The sequence below is a fragment of the Capra hircus genome, chromosome 2 (genome assembly GCF_001704415.2).
Source record: "Capra hircus breed San Clemente chromosome 2, ASM170441v1, whole genome shotgun sequence".
NCBI classification, from domain to species: domain Eukaryota; kingdom Metazoa; phylum Chordata; class Mammalia; order Artiodactyla; family Bovidae; genus Capra; species Capra hircus.
This window is the reverse complement of record NC_030809.1, coordinates 6044076-6060541: the sequence shown is the minus strand read 5'-3', so window position 1 is coordinate 6060541 and position 16466 is coordinate 6044076. Positions and strand designations below refer to the sequence as shown.

Sequence of the window (16466 nt, the reverse complement as noted above, 5' to 3'; positions counted from 1 at the left end):
GCGTTTGGTTGACCACCTGCGGCCCGAGTCTTTCTCAACTGGTCAGTCTCCTAGACAAAGGGAATGGTCCTGAGATGCGGTGTCCCTGGCTTTCCCCACCCCAGCTGCCTCCTCACACAATCAGAATTCTGATTGTGAGTAGAAGCCCGTCTGCTCAGAGGCTGTCAGAGTTGACCAGCATAAGATGATAATAGGTGTGGCTTTGACTAGGGACCCTCACACTCTCATCACCGCTCACTCAATTCCCCGGGTCCCCTTCCTCTGGCCCAGAAATGCCGAGGGCATGGTGGTCAAACTCCCTGCTCCTGCTGTATCCTGCAGTGGCTCAGTGACTCATAGGACATCAGATCCCAAGTTCTGAGCCGCTTCCAACTCAACTTTCATTGCCTGTGCTTTTGACAAGCCAGAGAGGGCCACCTGGACCACTGGCGTCCTCCATGTGTCTTCTCAGCCCCGGGCCTTCTTGAACCCGGAGGAAGGAACAGTCCCTTAGAAGAGCATCATGGGTCACTTGACGTGTCCCAAGGGTGCCAGGATCTCTCGTTGCTTAAAGAGAACGGGTCATTTTCTAACTAAAGCCTTTATTTCCATTCAATTCACTAACTGATTGTTCCGCTCAGGTACCTGCATTTGCTCACAGCAGAGAGTCTGTGGCCAGACCCCTTGACGGATGGTTTTTCTCCTGGCCAAGGCCTTCAGGCCTGGGCAAGGGTCCGGTGGAGGGTAGAGGGTGGGGAGAGAATCACGGGTTGTCCTACCAGCGGAGGAGAGGAGCCTGGCAGCACATGGTCTGGGGGTGACCCGCTCAAGGGCTGGGGTATCACAGTGAACGATCCGGGTCTTGGCCTCTGGTGCAGCCTGATTGAGGCTTTCCAGAGACAAAGTGGGTTCTGGCCATCTGAGGGCACTCGGGAACCTCGGAGGGGCCGATTTACCTGCAAAATACTGGACAGACTGGGCCAGAAGGAGCGCCAAGATGCAGGCAGTGACTTCTGACCCTGCGGCCGCCTCTCCCTTCTTAATCTCTTGCTCTCAGAGACAGTCCTGGGGTGGGATTGGTCCTCCACCTTGGCCCCCTACCCTCTGCCCAAACCTCAGTCTCTGAATGGCCCAGATGGCCCCTAGGCAGTTTGCTTTGGTGAGGCCTGGCAGCGGGAGGGAAACTCTCTGCGGAGTGGGGGAGGGGTGAGGAGGAGGGAAGGATGTCAATGAAAACCATATAAAAAATCCAGAAATGTGCATATAAAATCTCGCCCTTGGTGTATTGCCTAAGTCAGTAAGCAGAAAGCACCTTCTTCCTGGAGAAGGATCAAGTCCTCAAAAGGTAGGAAATGTCAAAGTGTCACTTCATTGTCATAAAAAAAAAAAAACAACCAACAAGTCCCGCCCTCCCCACCCACCCAAACCAAATCCACCCCTGACCAAAAATACCCCCGAGTCCACGAATTGCTGTAAACAAACCCAGATGCAGGAGCAGTCCTTGGTGGCAGTCGTAGCTAGTCCTCCGGATGGGGGCTGGTGGGAGTGGGTGCCCCGCTGGGCCGGGGCCGCCGCGCTGCGCCCATGATCTGGGCGTGCAGCTTCAGATCCAGGCGGCGGCGGGTGCTGTGCCCAGCCTCAGGAAGGCTGACCTTTCAGGTGTCCCCATGTTCTCCCTGACCCAGGGGGACAGAAATCCCTTCGCAGCCCCGGGAGCTGACAGGGGAAACAAGTCTCTTTCATTGGAGTTTCTAAAATATTTTCCAAAGATAGAAAGATTCTGATCGCCCGGGAGCAGCGGGACTGGATGTTCCCAGGCTGGTTCCAGGGGTGGCTGCCTGTCCGCCTGTCCATCCGCTTGGCACGTTGCTGTTGAGCGAGACCTGGAAGAGCAGCGCTAGGGACAGGAGAGAAGGGTGGGCCCCTGTCTCTCCCCTTCACATTTGTTTTCCTGAACGTGTTTCTTGGCGCCCGCCAGGTCACCTTCCCAGAGGGAGTTGGAGAGAAACTGCTTTTGATCTCCGGTGGGACAAACTGCATGGATCTCCCAAGCCCTTTTTTTTTTTCCTTTTCGTTTTTCCTCCAAGAACGATGATTGCTTTCCTTATGAGAATCCTCTTTAAAAAATATTCCTCGGTATTTCCCGCCCCCTCCCAGGATCTGTTTTCTTTTGTTCCCATTCCCTTTTTTCCATCATCTGAGTTGCACATATTCTTGGTGACGTCTCCTGGCTGGAGCGCTGCTTGGTTCTTCCTGTTGCCGGTGGCCTCCTGGCAGGTGGCTGCTGACCCTGCGGTGGACCGAGAACCGGGGGCCGGCTTGGGGGCGCGGAGGGGACGGGGCCTGGAGGAAGCGGTGAGCCGAGGCAGGTGAACGTCAAACCTCCACCGACTGGATCTGGTTTATCTGTGCCCGCATCACCTGGATACTGTTGAGGATTTTTTTCTGGTGACCAGCCAGGGTGACCCCAACCCGGAGAATGTCCCTTTGGGGAGAGAAGCACATGTGTTAGGGACACGTGAGGGTGGAGGGACTCCATCCAGGTAGAACCACCTGGGCTATTCCAGGGGTTTCTCACTGGAGAGAGCAAGGGAAGGGGGAGGGGAGCTGGAGTGAGTGAATGTTAAGATCGGGAGAGAGGGGTTGGGAGTGAGGGCACCTAGGTGTACGCGTCTCCTTTGCTGCAGGGGAGGAGAAGGGACCCTGCATGACCCTGCAAGAACTAAGTACCCATGTGTTCAGTTTTTATCTCTGCTGCTCTTCCTACCACACCCCAGTTCACAGAAGAGAAAACTGAGGCTAAGGGGAGTCCTGTGATTTGCTCAAGGTCACTTAGATGGTCAATAGCGAAATCAGATTGATTACATTCTTTGCAGCCAAAGATGGAGAAACTCTATACAGTCAGCAAAAACAAGACTGGGAGATGACTGTGGCTCAGATCATGAATTCCTTATTGCCACATTCAGACTTAAGTTGAAGAAAGTAGGGAAAACCACTAGACCATTCAGGTATGACCTAAATCAAATCCCTTATGATTATACAGTGGAAGTAAGAAATAGATTTAAGGGATTAGATCTGATAGACAGACAGCATGAAGAACTTTGGATGGAGGTTTTGTGACATTGTACAGGAGGAAGTGATCAAGACCACCCCCAAGAAAAAGAAATGCAAAAAGTTTGTCTGAGAAGCCTGTACAAACAGTTATGAAAAGAAGAGAAGTGAAAGGCAAAGGAGAAAAGGAAAGATACACCCATTTGAATGCAGGGTTCCAAAGAATAGCAAGGAGAGATAAGAAAGCCTTCCTCAGTGAATCATGCAAAGAAATAGAGGAAAACAATAGAATGGGAAAGACTAGAGATCTCTTCAAGAAAATTAGAGATACCAAGGGAAATTTTCATGCAAAGATGGGCACAATAAAGGACAGAAATGGTATGGACCTAACAGAAGCAGAAGATATTAAGAAGAGGTGGCAAGAATACACAGAAGAACTGTACAAAAAAGATCTTCACGACCCAGATAAGCACGATGGTGTGATCACTCACCTAGAGCCAGACATCCTGGAATGTGAAGTCAAGTGGGCCTTAGGAAATATCACTGTGAACAAAGCTAGTGGAGTGATGGAATTGCAGTTCAGCTATTTCAAATCCGAAAAGATGATGCTGTGAAAGTGCTGCACTCAATATGCCAGGAAATTTGGAAAACTCAGGAGTGGCCACAGGACTGGAAAAGGTCAGTTTTCATTCCAATCCCAAAGGCAATGCCAAAGAATGCTGAACCTATCACACAATTTTACTTATCTCACACGCTAGCAAAGTAATGTTCAAAATTCTCCAAGCCAGGCTTCAGCAGTATGTGAACCATAAACTTCCAGATGTTCAAGCTGGATTTAGAAAACAAAGAGGAAACCAGAGACCAAACTGCCAACATCCACTGGATCATCGAAAAAGCAAGAGGGTCCCAGGAAAACATCTGCTTTATTGACTATGCCAAAGCCTTTGACTGTGTGGATCACAATAAACTGTAGAAAATTCTGAAAGAGATGGGAATACCAGACCACCTGACCTGCCTCCTGAGAAATCTGTATGCAGGTCAGGAAGCAACAGTTAGAACTGGACATGGAACAAGAGACTGGTTCCAAATTGGGAAAGGAGTACATCAAGGCTGTATATTGTCACCCTGCTTATTTCACTTCTATGCAGAGTACATCATGAGAAACACTGGGCTGGAAGAAGCACAAGCTAGAATCAAGATTGGCGGGAGAAATATCAATAACCTTAGATATGCAGATGACACCACCCTTATGGCAGAAAGTGAAGAGGAACTAAATAGCCTCTTGATGAAAGTGAAAGAAGAGAGTGAAAAAGTTGGCTTAAGAAAATGAAGATCATGGCATCTGGTCCCATGACTTCATGGCAAATAGATAGGGAAACAATGGAAATAGTGACAGACTATTTTTTTGGGCTCCAAAATCACGGCAGATGGTGACTGCAGCCATAAAATTAAAAGATGCTTGCTCCTTGCAAGAAAAGTTATGACCAACCTAGACAGCTTACTAAAAAGCAGAGATATTACTTTGCCAACAAAGGTCCATCTAGTCAAGGCTATGGTTTTTCCAGTAGTCATGTATGGATGTGAGAGTTGGGCTATAAAGAAAGCTGAGTGCCAAAGAACTGATGTTTTTGAACTATGGTGTTGGAGAAGACTTTTGAGAGTCCCTTGGACTGAAAGGAGATCCAACCAGTCCATCCTAAAGGAAATCAGCAGACTCATTTGAGAAGACCCTGATGCTGGGAAAGATTGATTGAAGGCAGCAGGAAAAGGGGATGACAAAGGACGAGATGGTTGGATGGCATCACCGACTCGATGGGCATGAGTCTGAGTAAACTCCAGGAGATGGTGATGGACAGGGAGGCCTGGTGTGCAGCAGTCCATGGGGTCGCAAAGAGTCAGACACGACTGAGCGACTGAACTGAACTGAAAAGCCAGTGGGTGGCAGGAGACCCGGGTGTTGATCAGAATGTGATTTCTGCATTGGCCATCTTGCTCCTTGGTCCCCCATATCCCTGCTGGGACACTGTCTATTCCTCACTCTCCAGAGCCCCCATGCTTGGCGGGATGGGTGGGGAGGGGGGCTCACGGTGGTGGGTGGAGGCGGCTGGGCACTTACTCCATCATCATCTGTGACACGACATCGAAGGAGGTGAAGCCGGCATTGGCGAAGCTCTCCTTGTACTGCCCCATCTTAATGGCCTCCAGCCACTCGTCCACTGTGTTAAAGCTGGTGTAGTCGGGGATCGTGCGGTCCAGCAATGGCAGGTTGATTCTAGGGGATGGGGTGGCGACAGGTACGGTCAGTGCATGTGCTGCCCTAGGGGTGAGGGTAAGCGTGGGCGTGGGCACAGATGCAGGCTGCGTGTGTTCTGGCCCGTGTGCATCCATGTGTGTGAACACAGTGTGTATGCATGTGGCCACTTCTGTGCGAGAGCAGGCGTGAGTCTGAGCCCACATAAATGTGCACACGTGTATGTGTGAGTAGGTGAGAGTGAGTATGTGTGCAGGTCTCAAAGCTGGGGCCATCTGGAGAGTCTAGGGAAGCCTCTAGGGGACCGCTGAGAGGCTGGAACACAGCAGTGAGGTGGGGACAGGTCTCCATGCCGCTGCTTTGGGGGAGAGGGTTTCAGTTGGACTAATTGTGCTGATTTTATCTATCTATCATCTATTTATGCCCGGTCTTAGTTGTGGCATGCCAACTCTTAGCTGTGACATGTGGGATCTAGTTCTCTGACCAGAGATCAAACCCAGACTCTCTGCATTTGGGAGTGGAGTCTTAGCCACTGGACCGCCAGGAAAGTCCCATCACTGTGCTGAGTACTTGTCATTTCCTCTCCCAATGCCCTTCTCTGTCCTCCCCTACCCTGGCTATGCTACAGAAAGCCGATCTTGTGGACCACATCTCCAAAGTCCAGACACAGCTGGTGGGGCTGGTGAGAATGACTTCCAGGCAGGCAAGGTGTGAAGTGACCATCATGAGGCTAAACGCTCAGAATGATTTTTATCCAGAGAATCAGGAGTAGCTGAGGCAGGGTTGTGGTGAGGAGGGATGGGAAGGGGCATACATGGACATCTCCTGGCAGGTGAAGGACTTGGGCCCAGAGAGTCTCTGGACACAGCCAGCCCTGGACCCTGAGGATATTTAGCCAGACACCCCTCAGACAGCCCGCAGGGTCGAGGGTCCTGAAGAGTGAGGATGTGCAGGGTTGGGACCAGTCTGTGAAAGCCGCCCAGGGAGAGCCAGCATTGGATGCAGGTCTGGTGCAGGGTGCCCTGGGACCACTGGGCAAAGGGAAGTGCTCGGATCATTGAAGCTGACACCTGTGCACCTGAGCCAGTCTCTGCTACGAGGATGGCAACTCCAGCATGGGGGCATATGTGCCTGTGTTTTCTGTGGTCTGTGAGTACTTCTGAATGTGCGTGCTCAGATACGTATGGTTGTGTGTACGTGTGAGAGCTTGGGAATGAGTGTATCTGTGTGTGTGAGATTGTGAGCGTAAGCATGAGCGTTTGTGCCCAAATGAGTGTTCATGTACGTGTGTAGGACTGTGTGTGTGTGTGTGTGTGTGAAAGCATGGCTGTGTCCAGGAGGATGCAAATGCAAGTTAGAGGGTCCAGGTTTAAGTGTGAAGTAGGAACCTGAGTGAGGAGTAAATCTATTCACCAAGATCCTGAGAACTGGGACTTCCCTGGTGGTCCACTGGCTAGGACTCCAAACTCCCAGTGCAGGGGGGGAGGCTGGTTCCATCCCTGGTCAGGGAACAAGATCCTCCACATGCTACAGCTAAAGATCCTGCGAGCCACATCCAAGATCCAGCACAGCCAAATAAATATTTTACAAAAAGATACCGATAATTTCTCTTGTGTCCTCTCTGACCACGTTTTAAAAGATGCTTTCTCTCCCACCCATCTCGGGCTTCCCTCTCCTCCTCAGGATAGCCTGTGCCCTGCACCCTTCACCGCAAGGCAGGCAGCCCCCCAAAACACCCTGGCACTGTCCTTCCCCATCCCAATTCAGCAACCACAGGAGTGGGCGGGGCCAGGCGGCTCTGGGAAAAGGGGCGGGGCGGGGGACGTACCCGGAAGAGAGCGGAGCCATGGCTTTGAGGCTGTTGGGGTTGCGGATCATCTTGTCCAGCGTGTTGACGATCTGGCCGAACTTGGGCCGGTGGTTGCGGTCCTTCTGCCAGCAGTCCAGCATGAGCTGGTGCAGCGCGCTCGGGCAGTCCATGGGCGGTGGTAGCCGGTAGTCCTGTTCTATGGCGTTGATTACCTGGGGAGGGGCAGGGAGGGATTCCGGGGGTGAGGTAAGCGCATCTGTTCTCTGGCTCTGCCCCCAGTGCGTTGCAGGACAGGCTTATTTGATTGCGCCGTGGCAACCATCTTCACTTCCTGGAGGCAGCCTGGGTTCTCACCATCTCTGACCTCAGTCTGGCCTGGAAGCTGGGCATCTGGCTCCCCTTCCACTCAGCACCCCAAGATACCCTCTGCCTCAGGGTCCACCAGGCCCACCCTCCTGTGAGCAACCCCCCTTTGGCTGCTCTGTTAGGGGAAAGGAGCCCAAACACCTCTCCAAGCCGTCCTGCCCGCAGGGCCAAGTTTGTCTTCCCCAGCTTGGCTGTGGGTATCTTCCCTGCTCAGGTATTTATTCCCTGTTCTGCATTGTTGCAAATCAGAATTCCTAGAGAGGGACTTTCAAACACCCCATTACTGAACCTCAGCAACCGTTCTGACCAACTTTCCACTGCTCCCCAGCATGACCCCTCATCATCCCACTTCTGGGCCTTGGCACAGGCTGTTCCTTCCGCTGGGAGTCCTCACATCTTCAAGTCTCGCTACTGTTTGAGTCCCAGCTCTCGGTATAGACCTCATGGCTGACTGTGCCACGTTCCCTTTCCTGAGCACCTGCAGGGTTTGATGCCTGCCTTCTTCACTTTACCACCTGGCCATACATAGCACCTGTTAACCCCATCTGGTTCCCTGAATGACTGTCTTGTCCCTCATATGGGAGGTGAACCCCTGAGGGGCAGACATGGTCGCTTAGGGTTGGCCACAGGTGGCTGGATCCTGAAGATCTGCCTATTTGTGGATGGGAGGGGGCTTTTCTGGGCTTCCCAGGTGGTGCTAGTGGTAATGAACCTGTCTGCCAATGCAGGAAACATAAGAGATGCAGGTCTGATTCTTGGCTCGGGAAGATCCCCTGGAGAAGAGAATGGCAACCCCTCTCCAGTATTCTTGCCTGGAGAATCCCATGGACAGAGGAGCTGGCTGGCTACAGTCCACAGGTCGCAAAGAGCTGGATACGAATGAAGCGACTTAGCATGCATGCATGGGCCTTTTCTCCTCCTGACCCCCTGGAGAGTCCAGGGTCCTGTGCAGATGTTTGAATCAACCAACACTGTGCTGGGAGCTGCCGGGACCCAGGATCTCAGAGACCTTGCTCCTACCTGCTCAAAGTCGAGCAAAAGCCCAAGAGTTCTACATCCTCCCCTCCCGCCTGGCTGGCCAGAGAGGCTGTGCCCACCTCCTTGCAGACTTACGTCTTGGTTGGTCATGTCCCAGTAGGGCCGTTCCCCGTAGGACATCACCTCCCACATGACGATGCCGTAGCTCCAGACGTCACTGGCCGAGGTGAACTTCCGGTACTGGATGGCCTCTGGGGCCGTCCAGCGGATGGGGATCTTCCCACCCTGGGGAGCAGAACAGGGAGTGTCAATGGGTGGGAAGCTGAGCCGAATGGCCTCTTCTGGCAAAGCTCCCTACCCTCCGCCCCATGCTGCACAGTCACAAAGTGCCTTATTGCTTCCCTAGACTGTCTTATTCCTTTCTGTTTAAAACTCTTCAACAGGGCCTTCCCTGGTCATCCAGTGGTTAAGAATTCATCTTTCCAAAGCAGGGGACATGGGTTTGATCTCTGGCTGGGGAACTAGGATCCTACATGCTGTGGGGCAACTAAGCTCATCCATGGCAACTACTGAGCCCATGCTCTGGAGCTTCAACTAGGGAAGCACAATTGCATGCCTCAGTGAAGACCCAGCACAGCCAAAAAGCAAAACCACCACCCCCACCCCGCCCCGTCTCCCTGCAACTCTTCAACAACCCTAACAGCTTTCAGGAGAGAGCCCTGAGCCTGGGTCTCCAAGATGTGGCCCTGCCTACCTCTCCAGCATGGTTGCCCACCACTTTTCCCAACAGCCTGTGTGCCAGTCACACCTGCCCATTAGAATACAGCATCTGGCAAACTTTTACTGGCCCTTGGCTTTCAGCTCAGCTATCATTCCCTCTTAGCAAGCCTTCCTCTGCCTCCTAAGTCTGGTGTCTGACTCAGCCCCATTGCTCAGTAGTGCTCTGTACATCTGTGCCCACCAGCCTGTGAGCTCCAAGAGGGCAGAAATCGGGGTTTATGTCTCTACCTCTCCAGGGCTCAGAACAGCGCTTGGCATGAGCAAATGTTGGTGAGAATGTGTTGTGGGGAGAGACGGACGTCCGCCCTCTTTCCCGGCCCTGCGGCTCCGCTGTTCCCTGCCTCCGTCTTACCAGGGCGCTGGTGTACGTGGGGTCTGAGGTATCGTCCTCCAGGAAGCGTGAGAGCCCGAAGTCAGAAACCTTGCAGACCAGGTTGCTGTTGACGAGGATGTTGCGGGCGGCCAGGTCGCGGTGGACGTAGTTCATGTCGGCCAGGTACTTCATGCCAGCCGCGATGCCCCGTAGCATGCCCACCAGCTGGATGACTGTGAACTGCCCGTCATTTTGCTTTGGGAGAAGCGGAGGAAACAGAGTGAATGGAAGTGCGTGTGTCAGATCTCTGGAGCTTTCTCACAGTGGGACACCAGACTGGGGCCCTGTCGCCCTGGCCTGAGCTCCCTGTGGAAAGGGCTCAGATGCTCAGGCCATTCAGAGGCCAAGGAGAGGCTGGTTTCAGGGTGGCGGAGAGAACATGGACTCCAGGGCTGGTTGGATTCTGGCTTTTTCCCTTGCTGGCTGTGCAACTTTGGACATGTGACCTAACCTCTCAGAGTCTTGAAAGTCAAAGTCGCTCAGTCATGTCCGACTCTTTACAACCCCAGGGACTATACAGTCCATGGAATTCTCCAGGCCAGAATACCAGGCCTTTCCCTCCTCCAGGGGCTCTTCCCAACCCACCCATTGAACCCAGGTCTCCTGCATTGCAAGTGGATTCTTTACCAGCTGAGCCACCAGGGAAGCCCAAGAATACTGGAGTGTAGCCTATCCCTTCTCCAGCAGATCTTCCCAACCTAGGAACTGAACCGGGGTCTCCTGCACTGCAGGCAGATTCTTTACCAGCGGAGCCACCAGGGAAGCCCCTGTTTCCTCAACTGTGTGTTCAATGGGAATAAGTAATGCCCGCCTTCTAGGGCACTCAGTGTTCAACAAGAAGGTGCTTGGAAGGCTCCTGGCACATACTAGGTGCTTAATAAATATTTGTTAAATAGGTAGTTCAGTGGCATACTTCTTTAAAAAAATTTTTTTTTATTGCCGTATAACTGATCTACAATGCGGTGTTAGTTTCAGGTGTACAGCAAAGTGAATCAGTTATACGTATGCCCACTCTTTTTAGATTCTTTCCCATATAGGTCATTACAAAGTGCTGAGTAGAATTCCCTGTGCTATACAGTAGGTCCTTATTAGTTATCTTATAGGTGTGTGTGTATATATATATGTTGTTCAGTTGCTAAGTCCTGTCTGACTCTCTGATCCCATGGACGGCAGCATGCGAGGCCTCCCTGTCCTTCACTATCTTCCAGAGTTTAACCAAGTTCATGTGTATTGAGTCAGTGATGCCATCTAACAATCTCATCCTCTGGTGCCCTCCTCTCCTTTTGCCTTCTATCTTTCCCAGCATCTGACTCACTGGAGAAGACCCTGATGATGGGAAAGATTTTATTTATAGTAGCATGTATGTGTCAATTCCAATCTGCCAGTTTATCCCTCCCCTTCCAATGGCATACTTCTGATTCCTAGTCAGTGCTCTTTGTCTAGCTGGTTGACTGACTTCTCGGGGGGCCTAGAACTTTCGTCTGTTGCCTTGTGCTCCAAACTCTTCCTGTATAGCTTTGGGGAAATCCAAACCTGGTGGAAACTCTGGACTAAGGGTCAGGAGACCTGGATCCAGTCCTGGCTCTCATCTCGAGCCTCCAGGTAACCTTGGGCACACTCTGCTTCTCTTAGAGCTTCAGTTTTTCTCTTGGGCGTTATGAGAAGGCTGGCTAAGTGCTTGGAGGGAACAGATTTCAGGTTGTATGCCAACTCTGATCAACTGGCCGTGGTTTCCCTGATAGAGAAAGATTCTGATATTGCTTCTGGGTTTAGTGGAGAGAGTCTGGGATTTATTAGCAATGCCTGTTGTGGGTTCAATCCCTCTATCCCTGGGTCAGGGAGGTTCCCTGGAGGAGGGCATGGCAACCCACTCCAGTATTCTTGCTCGGAGAATCCCATGGACAGAGGAGCCTGGACAGCCACAGTCCATAGGGTCGCAAAGAGTCAAGACACAACTGAAGTGACTTAGCACGCATGTACGCCATGCGTAAAGGAATAGAAAGTGGCAGCAAGCAAGCCATTCTTGACCATGATCTTTCCAAGACCTTTCAGGCTCTGACAGCATAAAGTTATGTTCACCACTGCTCTTCCTGCCCCACCACTCTTGGCTTTCCCTACCCGGAGGAAGGAGTCCAGGGAGCCGTTTTCCATGAACTCAGTGATGATCATCACAGGTGTGCTCTTGGTGACCACACCCTCTAGGTGGATGACGTTGGGATGGTCGAACTGGCCCATGATGGAGGCCTCGCTCAGAAAGTCCCGGCGCTGCTTCTCAGTATAGCCTGACTTGAGGGTCTTGATGGCCACGAAGATCTCTCTCTTGCCTGGCAGCTTCAGGTGGCCACTGCATACCTCACCAAACTCCCCTGGGACAGACACACCAAAGAGGCAGGATGTCACTTAGCAGGTGGAAGCGCCACCTCCCTCTTCCCTGTCACCTCTGCCCCTGGGGCCAGTTAATCCTTGCAGACACAGAATCCCTTTAGAGAATGCAAGGGCCCCAAAGAGTCTCAGCCACCTTCAGGAGGAAGGGTAAACCCTTCATGGCCAACCCGTGGTGTTTGGCTGGGCAGGGGTGAGGATGTAGGGGGACCTGGGGAGATGGAGCGAGGGACCTGGGATGAATGGCAGGAAGGACAAAGCATTAGACAGAGTCCAGAGTACTGGGTCCCAGAACTAGCTCGGTCTCTGATGTGAGCAAGCTCCTTCCCTGGGCCTGTTTCCTCATGTGATGAGGAGGTAGTTTTACTGGACATCTTTGGGAGCCCTTGAACCTTGGACATTCTGAGTCTTCAGGCCTTGGAGGGTCCTCTGAGGCATCCTACCCTCCACCCCAGGAGTACACATTGGGGTGGTCCCCCCTACCCATGGCTGAGGCCATGGTACTTGGGAGGGTATCAGTCACCTACCTGCTCCAATCACCTGCTCAATTTTGACACAGGAGATGTCAATTTCCTTGGCAAACTCCCGCACTGCCTCATTGGGGTCTTCGTAGGTGAAGGGGTCGATGTAGATCTTCATGCCTGGGGTCACTGGGAGAGAAGGTCAGGCTTAGTCACGTGCACAGACTCAAGAGGTGGACAGACGGAAAAGTGTGAACCAGTCCTTCTGCGGAGGGAAGGACTCTCCCACAGGGCCCCAGGAAGAGCTTGGCAACCCCCTGCATTTTCCCTTGATCTCTCTGGGTCTCAGTGAGCAGGTGGGCACTGAGCTAAGTAGAGGGTGAGGGGAACAGAAATGTCAGCAGGGATAGCAAATAGGTTCTAGTTTTTGTTCCAACTGCAATTGATTAATAAGGGCTTCCTCCAGGAGCTAAAAGACTGTGGGGATTGATTAACAAGGTCTGTTCGAGCATGGGCATGAAACGATAGATAGGCTTGTCACGCTTGTGATGGAGAATGGGGGGGGGGGGGTGCAAAGTAAAGGAAGAGGAAGACAAGAAACGACCAGAGGGAACTGGAACAAAAATACAGAAAGAGCAGGCAACAGACCATGGTCTTGGTCTTTTGCTAAGGAGATTTCCCTGCTTCTCAAGGCCTAATTCAGGCCTGCTCTCTGCTCAGGAGACTTTTTGGCTGCCTCAGGCATCCCAGGCACTGGAGGGACTGCCTCATAAGCATCTGAGTACCCACAGCTCCTAGGCCCACCTCCTGGGTCCCTCTGTTAGCCAGGTCTCAAACTTTTCTGGATCTCATATTCCTCGGTGATCAGCAGGAGGCTGGACACGGGGCGTATGAATTTAATTCCTGATCTGATATGGATTTTTATTTTTGATGCAGAAAGGAAGATGGTAACTTGGATACTAAAGACCCAATTCTGACCTCAGCAGTGAGTCAGCAACGTGCTTTGAAGGAAGGGAAAGATGATCCCTCCCTCCTCCTCCCAGATGACTAGTCTTCCACTTCCCAGACCATCTGGCTCTCACCCAGCTGGGGCCTTCCTCTGGGTCCTGAGCTCCCTCCCCGCATTCTCCGCCTGCTCCAGGAGCTGTGACTTTGGGGGCAGCAGCTCTAGGTGTTGGGCGCTGGAGTCTCTGGACCGTAGCAAGGTTGGCTGGTTGTTGAGTGGGGTCACAACCCTGCTCAGCTCCGTGACCTTGGACTTGTTAGTTGGCCACTCTCAGCCTCTAGTTCAGACATTCCAGTCATCTAAGAGCTGGAACCTCTAACACAGGGGTTGGCAAAATGGCCCACTGCCCGTTTTGTAATAAAGTGTCATAAATAAAGTTTTATTGGAACACAGCCACACACATTCCTTTGTTTGTGACTGCCTTCATGCTCCAGTGGCTGAGTTGATCAGTTACAACAGAGACCATAAGGCCTGCAAAGCCTAAAATATTTACTGTCTAACCCTTTACAGAAAAGCTTGCCAACCACTGCTCTAACACATTAGTTTTATTTTGTCTTATTTATGTGGCTGTCTGCCTAGCCCTTTAGGTCAGAGTTTTCTTAATTTGGGTCTGTGAACCACTTGGCAGGCCCAGGATGGGTTGAGTGGGGCTGCTGAAATGGAATACATTCTTATTGTCTTTTTGGATTAGAAAAATAATTTATGCTCTTTATAGTTTAAAATTATGTAAATAAATATTGTTGAAAATAAAAGTTCTCCAAAAATCTCTCTCTGAATATAGAATTTTTTTCTGGATTTCCCTTATAATTTTATACACGTACATATGTATATTTGTGTTTTTCTGGGCATAGGATCTGAAACTTTTAGCAGACTTAGAGGAGCCTCTGACCTCAAAAGAGGTTAAGAACTACCGTCTTCCAACTTTCCTGGTGGTCCAGTGGTTAAGAATCTGCCTTCCAATGCAGGGGACTCGGGTTTGACCCCTGATTGGGGAACAAAGATCCCACATACCGTGGGGTAACTAAGCCTGTGTGCTGCAACTTTTGAGCCCACGTGCCACAACAAAAACCCAGCACAACCTAAAAAATAAAAAATAAAACTATAAGAATTAAGTGAGATGATTAAAAAAACCCACCATTGTGGGAGCCTGGGAAGCGGGGGATGGGTACACATTTTTCCCTCATCCCTCCCTCCCTGGCGCACTGCAGAATGAATGCTCTGCACGCCGTTGACACTCAGTGTCTGTAGATCGACAGAACCTGGATGATAGACATAGAAGAATAACGATACCAGTTTCCACTTTCTGAGCCCTTTGTCTCTGCCCAACACTGTGCCAGGCTCTTTATATGTATAATCCCATCTCCTCCACCCAACAGCTAGCTCCTAGAGGTTGCTGTTTAGTTGCTAAGTCCTGTCCGACTCTTTGCGACCCCAAGGGCTGTGGCACGTCAGGCTTCCCTGTCCTTCACCATCTCCCTGAGTTTGCTCAAACTTGTGTCTATTGAATGGGTGATGCCATCTCGTCCTCTGTCGCCCCTTCTCCTCCTGCCCTCAGTCTCTCCCAGCATCAGGGTCTGGGTCTTGGCAATTTGCATCAGGTGACCAAAGTATTGGAGCTTCAGCTACAGCATCAATCTTTCCATTGAATATTCAGGACTGAGTTCCTTTAGGATTGACTGGTTTGATCTTCTTGCAGTCCAAGGGACTCTCAAGAGTCTTCTCCAACACCAGAATTTGAAAGGATCTGCGCTCAGCCTTCTTTTTGGTCCAACTCTCACATCAATAGTAATAGTCATTTACAATAGGAAATGACTATTGGAAAAACCATAGCTTTGACTAGACGGACCTTTGTTGGCAAAGTGATGTCTCTGCTTTTTAATATGCTGTCTAGATTTGTCATAGATTATCTTCCAAAGAGCAAGGACCTTTTAATTTCATGGCTGAAGTCACCGTTTGCAGTGATTCTGGAGCCCAAGATAATAAAATCAGTCACTGATTCCACTCCCCACCCCCCCATCTATTTGTCATGAAGTGATGGGACTGGATGCCATGATCTTAGTTTTTCGAATGAGATCATTATTCTCATTTCACATGAGAGAAAACTTTAGCTCAGAGAGGCTAAGTAATTTGTGCAAGACCACACAGCTAGCAAATGGCACAGCCAGCATTTGAACCCAGGTCTGTCAGAATTGAGCCGAGGGCCACTGCTCTGAATCACCAAGCTCGCTGCTTCCTGAAAGAAACCCATCCAGATCTGGTCCATGCTTCCTCCTCCTGGATTCATCTGTGATTCCTCCTTCCCCAAGTCAGCCCTCCCCAGAGCAGGGGCATCAGCTCCCGCAGAGAGGCTCTCTTTTTTTGCCCAGACTCAGCATCTGGACTGTGGCCCTTGGTGACTGACTTTTCACTTCCTTGCCAACAGAACTAGGGGAAGCTTTTCCTGCTGGACCAGCTGGGGAGGGAGGACAGGAATGAGTCAGTTCAGGGAGCTAAGGAGAAGCATGATGGGAGCTCAAAGCCTGCTTGGATGCCGCCAACCAATCAGATGCTGTCCCCAAGCCTTGGACAGGAGTGCTAGTCAGGAGGGCTCATCACTTACAGCAGGGGTCCCCAACCCCCTCGGGCCACTTGGACTGGTACCCGTTAGGAACCAGGCCACACAGTAGGAGGTGAGCGGCAAGCAAGTGAGCGAAGTTTCATCTGTATCTATAGCTGTTCTCTATCACTCTCCCCAGAGCGGGGAGAAGGGGACGACAGAGGATGAGATGGTTGGATGGCATCACCGACTCAATGGACATGAGTTTGAGTAAGTTCTGGGAGTTGGTGATGGACAAGGAGGGCTGGCATGCTGCACTCCACGGGATCACAAAGAATCAGACATGACTGAGTGACTGAACTGAACTGATCACTCTCCCATCACCCCCAAATGGGACCATCTAGTTGCAAGAAAACAAGCTCAGGGCTCCCACTCATTCTGCATTATGGTGAATTGTAGAATTATTTCATTATGTATCACAATGTAATAATAA

General features: G+C 51.2%; 1 protein-coding gene across 3 annotated transcripts in view; it reads right to left on the bottom strand.

The window, feature by feature from the left end:
• Window positions 565-16466, bottom strand: part of EPHB2 (EPH receptor B2) — a 216251-nt gene continuing 200349 nt past the window's right edge. Inside the window, exons 10-16 of one of the 3 annotated variants that reach the window (XM_018055479.1) lie at window positions 12498-12620; window positions 11707-11954; window positions 9568-9783; window positions 8571-8720; window positions 7110-7303; window positions 5147-5302; window positions 565-2464 (exon numbers count right to left, since the gene is read on the bottom strand). In XM_018055479.1, the coding sequence (XP_017910968.1) occupies window positions 2356-2464; window positions 5147-5302; window positions 7110-7303; window positions 8571-8720; window positions 9568-9783; window positions 11707-11954; window positions 12498-12620 (1196 nt within the window). In that variant the 3' untranslated portion in view covers window positions 565-2355. The remainder of the gene's footprint in view (window positions 2465-5146; window positions 5303-7109; window positions 7304-8570; window positions 8721-9567; window positions 9784-11706; window positions 11955-12497; window positions 12621-16466) is intronic. The other 2 variants (XM_018055470.1, XM_018055464.1) reach the window with 2 other exon arrangements.